This window comes from Micromesistius poutassou (assembly GCF_964030765.1).
Source record: "Micromesistius poutassou genome assembly, contig: SCAFFOLD_1305, whole genome shotgun sequence".
NCBI classification, from domain to species: domain Eukaryota; kingdom Metazoa; phylum Chordata; class Actinopteri; order Gadiformes; family Gadidae; genus Micromesistius; species Micromesistius poutassou.
Genome location: NW_028176853.1, coordinates 7501 through 15145, shown reverse-complemented (window position 1 = coordinate 15145; position 7645 = coordinate 7501). Strand labels below are relative to the sequence as shown.

Below are 7645 nucleotides of genomic sequence, written 5' to 3'. Positions count from 1 at the left end.
TCTTGCTTTTCAGCTTACCTCTGCCTTCCTGTCTAGAATGTCTTGTTAAAATAAAACACACTCATCCAACGTAACAAACCTTCCTTCTCCAAAACCCTTCCTAGGTTTTTTTCCAACAGTAAGCGTTAATACATACCTGACTGTATCATAGCCCCAGCGCTTGTTCTTCATGTGTTCCTTAGTAAAAACTAGAATTGAAGTTCTACTCTAAAACAAGAACAATTTGTCCTTTTTGCTGATTGGACTCTTCAGGAAGGGTTTCCTATTTCTAAATCCCTTCCTGAGCCCAGGAAGGTCATCACTTGATCCCTTGACTACGTCCGGCCTTCCTCCCCTTACTGCCCCTCTCCTCCTCTCCTTAATCTACCGCTAAGCCCCAAACCGCTTGTTGCCTGGGCGACGTACACAACCAACACCTGTCTCTGTTGCATTGTGGGAAACGGCAGAGCAGTCTTGTGTAACCCTGTTGACTGACGGCGGATGGGTTGTGAACATGTTGTTGTTGATGGAGAGCGGACGCCATGGGGGTCTCTGCTCGGGGACGCCCTCTGTCTGTCCCCCAGGTCCATGTTGGAGCAGCACCGTCAACCACCAACGACTGAACCCTGACGTCTGTCAACGGAAGAAAGAAAGAAGAAGAAAGACATTTATTTCCCTCACAATCGATGGCTTTGATTCATTCTGTAGTGTTGGCCACTGATCCCAGACTTCCTGCCGGTAGGGATAGAATCAATCACCAATAGAAAGCCATCCTGGGAAAAACAACCAGAACAAAAACATGGTTTCGTTTTCCCTGAGCGTTTCCTTGTTCAGTGCATCAAGCTGATACTGAATGAACCCATCAGCTCTGCTCTGAGTCTGGATCATCACCAGGGCTATCCACCAGCGTCCTCCTCACACAGAGGCTTCATCAACCAGACAGGGACCTCTTCTCAACCTGGACCCCCCCCAGGACCGGTCTGCCTCTGCATGTTGTCGTCACAAATCTAAGCCCCACATGTCCTCGCCGGTTGCTGTTGTTGTTTTCTGTTGCAGCGAGAGTCCAGACACTGAGTCTATGTCAGCCCGCACACAAACACTTCTATTTCTGCTGTTCATTTAACCAATCCCACACGTCATCAGAATCATCCCTGGCGTTGTGGTCGGCGTTGGGCGGCCCCCCGCCGGCCAGCAGCTGCCAGCGTTTACGGGGCCTCCTCCTGCGCCACAAAGGAGAGCTGTTGTGTGCGGCTTCAGTGCCTGTGAGCTCACGTCTCCACAGGAGCAGATCGCAGGGCTGATGCACACGCTCGGCACGCGATGATAAGGTCAAATTAAAACACGATTCTTAATTGACGAGCGCCCCTGTTCATCATGAGTGTGTGATGTGCGAGTGGCGGTAGCGAGGCTGCTGATGTTCCTGTTGAACACCTTCTCACCCTCCGCTCGAGTCACTCGGTTCATTGCTCGTTGCTTGTGCCAGCTTTTTGTCTCTGGTTATTCTCCGTGCGTCTGCGTGACTTTTTGGTACAGCATTGTTCTGGTGGATGTTTGTTCCTAATTTAACTAGAGCTGTCAGGTTCTGAATCGCTCCCAGGCAGAGCTACGTAGTGTTTTTGAGTCTTTTGTTTGTTCAACTGTTGACAGCAGAAGATTATTTTTGGGATCTAAATGCTACATACCTCGTTATCTTGGTGATATCTACCACTGCCAAAAAGTACACACACAGACACACACGTTCAGAAGGGGAGTATGATGGGTCCACCTCGATGATGATGTGATGTCTGAGGAGGCGGCGCTGTGTGTATCAGACCCATCTGGAGGTGGGTACCTGCTGCCACCCATCTGCTTCCACTCAGCGCATTTTTGGGAGTAATTGTTGAACATGTAGTTTGATATATCAGACACACTGCAGTTATCAGTTCTGTGTGTGTGTGTGTGTGTGTGTGTGTGTGTGTGTGTGTGTGGGGGGGGGTGTATGTGTGTGTATGTGTGTGCATGTACGTGTGTGTGTGTGTGGGGGGGGGTATGTGTGTGCATGTACGTGTGTGTGTGTGTGTGTGTGTGTGTGTGTGTGTGTGTGTGTGTGTTTGTGTGTGTGCATATGCGTGTGCATGTACGTGTGTGTGTGTGTGTGCATATGTGTGTGCATGTACGTGCGTGTGCGCGTGTGCGTGTGCGTGTGCGTGTGCGTGTGTGTGCGTGCGTGTGTCTATGGGTGGGTGTGTGTGAATCTGTGCTGAACATTCCCCTCCAGCAGCTTGCTGATTACACAGCGCGTTCGCCTAGCGTGTGTTTTTCAGGTCGATTAAGGAGTTACGGTTCGCTGCTCCCTGACGGAGCGCCACCACCTGAACCACAGAGCCCACGGCCTCACGCCCGCAGGCCGCTGTCAGCGCTACGACCGACACCAACCGATATCTCCGTAGCAGGAAGAGCTAGAAGGAAACAGGGCAGGAAAAGACATGAGAGAGAGAGACAGAGGGAAGTAGAGGAGGAGAGATGAACTGAGAGAGAGGGAGGGAAGTAGAGGAGGAGAGATGAACTGAGAGAGAGGGAGGGAAGTAGAGGAGGAGAGATGAACTGAGAGAGAGGGAGGGAAGTAGAGGAGGAGAGATGAACTGAGAGAGAGGGAGGGAAGTAGAGGAGGAGAGATGAACTGAGAGAGAGGGAGGGAAGTAGAGGAGGAGAGATGAACTGAGAGAGACAGAGGGAAGTAGAGGAGGAGAGATGAACTGAGAGAGAGGGAGGAAGGACCGAGAGACAGAACAATTGCGAGAGGAGAAGCAGCCCCACACTGAGATGTCAAACCACCTCATGACTTCACATTCACTCATTCATTCCATGAGTATGAGAGTCATTAAATAGCCAAGGAAATGAGTGACACTGAGCACGGTATCCAATAGGTGATTGTTACAGTGGCAGAGTCGGTGAGCTCTTTAAGTCCACCTTTACAGAGAGGAATAACGGCGTGTTAAAGCGGCAGGTTTAAGCCTCCAGGAATGAAAAAATAAAATAAAATAAATGAACTGAAATAGTGTCGACTGTTTTTCCATGACAAGACCAATCCCACGTTGTGGCCAAGAAGCAAAGCAGCGATGCGTTCTCAGAATGGAACTCATGGACGCATTTCCAAAATCAAGATTGCGATCTGAGCACAAACAACATTTCGATTAAATTGCCTTCACTGTCTTCCTCGATGTTTCTGGACGGCTCCTTGGGCCCCGACAAACTCTCTGGCGAGTCAGATCGGATTTAGCCTGGAAAACATTAATGAGAGAATTTTGAATGGAAGGGCCATGGAAAACCCTGCTGGGACCGTCGCCAGGAAACAGAACGATGTTGTAGTCTCAACATTGAAATGTGTGTGATTCCCAGGGAATTATCTAAAGACGGAATATCAACTGCAGGGCTACCTGCTCGGTTCCATGACCGCGTCAAAGCACACGTGTGCTCCATGAGGCCTTAATAGAAAGAACTTCTTCTTTTGTACCATTGTTACACATGAATGAACTCAGAGTCTCAGGTCATTGGCCAACAACACGAGGGAAGACGCCGTGTGTCCTGTGGAGGTTACTGCTTTATGCTGCGGGTCTGACGGTCGTCTGTGTCACTGACTCTTACTGTGTGGAGGTGGGAGACGATAAGAGTACAACAGGACAACATCTACCGTAGAATTACGGCGACATTGTCTTAACATTTGCCTACGGTTATTTTGTGAAGAAGAAGAAGAAAAGGAATCTGGGAAGGGAAAAGGCTAAATGGGAGTAGGTTGGACAACGTTTGTGGTCGGTGTCAAAGCTCTTCATAGTCCTTCTGTAACTTGAATTTGGGCTGAGTGATGGCTGTTGTACTGGTTGACTGGTGTACTGGTACAGCCCCCAGTGTTGACTGGTGAACTGGTACGGCCCCCAGTGTTGACTGGTGAACTGGTACAGCCCCCAGTGTTGACTGGTGAACTGGTACAGCCCCCAGTGTTGACTGGTGTACTGGTACGGCCCCCAGTGTTGACTGGTGTACTGGTACAGCCCCCAGTGTTGACTGGTGAACTGGTACAGCCCCCAGTGTTACCTGGTGTACTGGTACAGCCCCCAGTGTTGACTAGTGAACTGGTACAGCCCCCAGTGTTGACTGGTGAACTGGTACAGCCCCCAGTGTTGACTGGTGAACTGGTACGACGGCCCCCAGTGTTGACTGGTGAACTGGTACGACGGCCCCCAGTGTTGACTGGTGTACTGGTACAGCCCCCAGTGTTGACTGGTGTACTGGTACAGCCCCCAGTGTTGACTGGTGAACTGGTACGGCCCCCAGTGTTGACTGGTGTACTGGTACAGCCCCCAGTGTTGACTGGTGAACTGGTACGACGGCCCCCAGTGTTGACTGGTGAACTGGTATGGCCCCCAGTGTTACTGGTGAACTGGTACGACGGCCCCCAGTGTAGTGAGTCAAAGTGGGTCCACTGGAGACCTGGGACCGTTCCCCGCAAGGAAAAAGATGTCAGCTTTTCCAACTCTGAAGGGTTTGGCTGACTGGTTTTCCGTTGGCCGGCTCCAGACACATTTCCATGTTAGTTTTGTAAAGAGTTGTGATTGCCGTAACCGCCCCCCCCCCCCGCCCCCCCCCCCCCCCCTCACCTCCATGGACCCACACACATCATCTGGAGGGAAACTCTCCAGATTTTGAATTGTTTGTGATGGTTTGCTTTTTATTATTTTATTCGCTCTCTGTTCGACCCCCCTGCCCCCGGAGTTTAGGACGAAAGTCGTCCCGATTGTTTGAGACCCTCCGCTCTCCTCCAGGCTGTGACGGCCCACCTGCTAACAAGGGAGCCTTGTTGTACAATATGCTTACATGAGCAGAATAGCAGTGTGTGTGTGTGTGTGTGTGTGTGTGTGTGTGTGTGTGTGTCTATGTGTGTGTCTATGTGTGTGAGTGCACAATCCCACTCGTGCGCTAGTGTGTGTGTGTGTGTGTGCGTGCGTGCGTGTGTGTGTGTGTGTGTGTGTGTGTGTGTGTGTGTGTGTGTGTGTGTGTGTGTGTGTGTGTGTGTGTGTGTGTGTGTGTGTGTGTGTGCGTGCGTGCGTGCGTGCGTGCGTGCGTGCGTGCGTGCGTGCGTGCGTGTGTGTGTGTGTGCGTGTGCGTGCGCGTGCGTGCGTGCGTGTCCACATCACAGCTGCAACAGCTGAACTCACCCGGGCTGACGCTACACACTCAGCAGCTCATTAATGGACACAACAACGTCAACGTCTACGTAGGCAAGGTAGCTGCTACCGCGCTGGCCCCCAGTGGCCCAGTGGCCCCCAGTGGCCCTCTGGCCCAGTGGCCCAGTGGCCCTCTGGCCCCCAGTGGCCCTCTGGCCACCAGTGGCCCAGTGGCCCAGTGGTCATGCTATTGCCTTACAGCCACAGTCCAATGCATTGCCGAGTGCCAGAGCTTCAGCTGGCCGTACTCTGACCCTTAGCCTGGGCGGAGGAGGAGGCAGGAACAGACCTGGACTGCTCTTTGTTATACGGCCGCAGAGCAGCTGCTCTACGCTCTTCGTTGAAATGGCCTTTTGACATTTGCTCAGATTGCTGAGAAACCAACAGTGTTAAAGTCTCGCAGAATAAGAGATAATACAATAAAATGAAACAAAATAAACTGTAAAATAAATGCCATGGTATTTAAAAATATGAAACAATTAAATGTAATATTTGAAAGACTTACAATATATTAAGACTTAATTCTGTCACGTCGGAACATGATATAGGTATTGTCAACTGAAACTCCCAGAGCCAACAGCCAGCAGAGCTTACTGCGCTCTCAACTCTTCTCACGTCTCAGGACTCTAAGCATCTTCCTTATCGTCTCGTCTTATATCTGCCTCACTGAGCAGCTGTTTCTTCAGGAACAGAAAGAATTTGCCTCATTCCTGAACTCCCCTGTCTTGGCTATAAATATGTTCAGTGTGTCTCCATCTCTCTGACCCCTCATCCTCTCTGTCAGAAAGACATGTTTACTTTCCTCAATGTTTACCGAGAGGAAGTTCTGCCTATCTCAGATTGCGAGGTCAGATCACGATGTTAAGACATAACAGGCCCGATCACTTGCCAATAAAAATATGAAAACAGTTTCAGGTTTATTATTTTGGTACAGACGTTGACCGTGTTGCCTATTAATCATGATATCTCTGTGTTGCAGAGATCGGACCTGTTACCATCACAACAGACCCAAAGAAGTTCCAGTACGAGCTGAGAGAGCTGTATGTCCAGGTGGGTCCCACGCATTTAAACAGAAAGCTTTAATAATAAGTATTGTGTGTATCTCCTAGTCTCCTAGTAGTTTAGAGGTGCCAGAACTGGAACTCTTGGAAGAGATTCCACCAATGATAGCAGAGCGAGAGACTGAGAGCGGAGCCAATTCAAGTTCACACGAATACGAATATGGAAAAGTCCCTCCCCTCTCAGAGAGAATACTCCTAGGCAGGTCCTCGTGCATCCTAGTGGTAGAGTGTGATGGCTGTAATGGGGAGGGTGCAGCTTCCTCTCTAGCTTTCACTAGCTGAATAATACGAGGTACCCTTTGCACCCACAATCCCAGGTTGGGCACACAGCCAGAGGATCACTTCTTAGCGTCTGCTTCGTTCTCAGATGTAACATACAGAAGACTCCTCTATACGTCATCAAGTCAAGTAGGAGGACTCAGACACACACACAGCTTTGATAGAGAGAGGATAATACATCACGTCATTCCAGATGTTTCTTTGCGTGATGTTGTGGCCTGGCTGTCTAGTGATCTCCACGGACAGACAGACAGACAGACAGACAGAGAGGCAGACAGACAGGTGTCTGAAATGCTGACAGGTTGCAAAAGACAGCTGTGTGTGACCTCTGAGAGACAGAGGGGAGGAGGGGGAGGGGGGGAGAGATCACAGAGAGGCAGAATGAAGAGAAAGAGTCTGGAACAAGACACACACACGCACACAGACACACACGCACACACACACGCACACACACACACCACACGTACACACGCACACACGCACACGCACACACGTGCCCACACAATGGCACGAGTTGTTGACCGCGACACTGGTTCCCTTCTGGTCTCCCGCTGAGGAGAGCAGGTCAGTAAATGTCAGCCCTGTTTCCAGAAGCCTTGGATCACAGCATTAGGGGCCGGTGGTGAAGGTCCCTTTTAAGACTCTGGTGTCATGACACCGCTACAGCTGGAGCCCTCAGTCAGTAGACACAGGCCCTCACAGAGGCTCACTGGAATCATTCTGTACGACGTTCAGATTCACTTACAAACTGCGGTCGTCAGAGCACCTGGACAGGCTGACACTAAGTCTAACACAGCAGTCATGCAACCTTGTGGCTCATATGGTGTACACATGATGCACCCACACAAAACGCACACACACACACACACACACACACACACGTACATGCACACCCATGTGCACAAACCAACACACACACACACACATGCACATGTTCTCATGTTGTGCTCCTTGTGACCAGGGTGGTGGAGATTGTCCAGAGATGAGCATCGGTGCCATCAAGATCGCCCTGGAGATCTCTCTGCCGGGGTCCTTCATTTACGTCTTCACAGACGCCCGATCAAAAGACTACAAGCTGACCCACGAGGTCCTGCAGCTCATCCAGCAGAAACAGTCCCAGGTTTG

General features: G+C 50.6%; 1 protein-coding gene across 1 annotated transcript in view; it reads left to right on the top strand.

The window, feature by feature from the left end:
• Positions 1-3178: 3178 nt before the first annotated feature.
• LOC311377520 (hemicentin-1-like) overlaps positions 3179-7645 on the top strand; it is a gene marked incomplete at both ends in the record, with an annotated part of 11684 nt that continues 7217 nt past the window's right edge. Inside the window, 3 exons of the mRNA XM_084491391.1 lie at positions 3179-3218; positions 6160-6230; positions 7482-7640. Coding sequence (XP_084347517.1) covers positions 3179-3218; positions 6160-6230; positions 7482-7640 — 270 coding nt within the window. The remainder of the gene's footprint in view (positions 3219-6159; positions 6231-7481; positions 7641-7645) is intronic.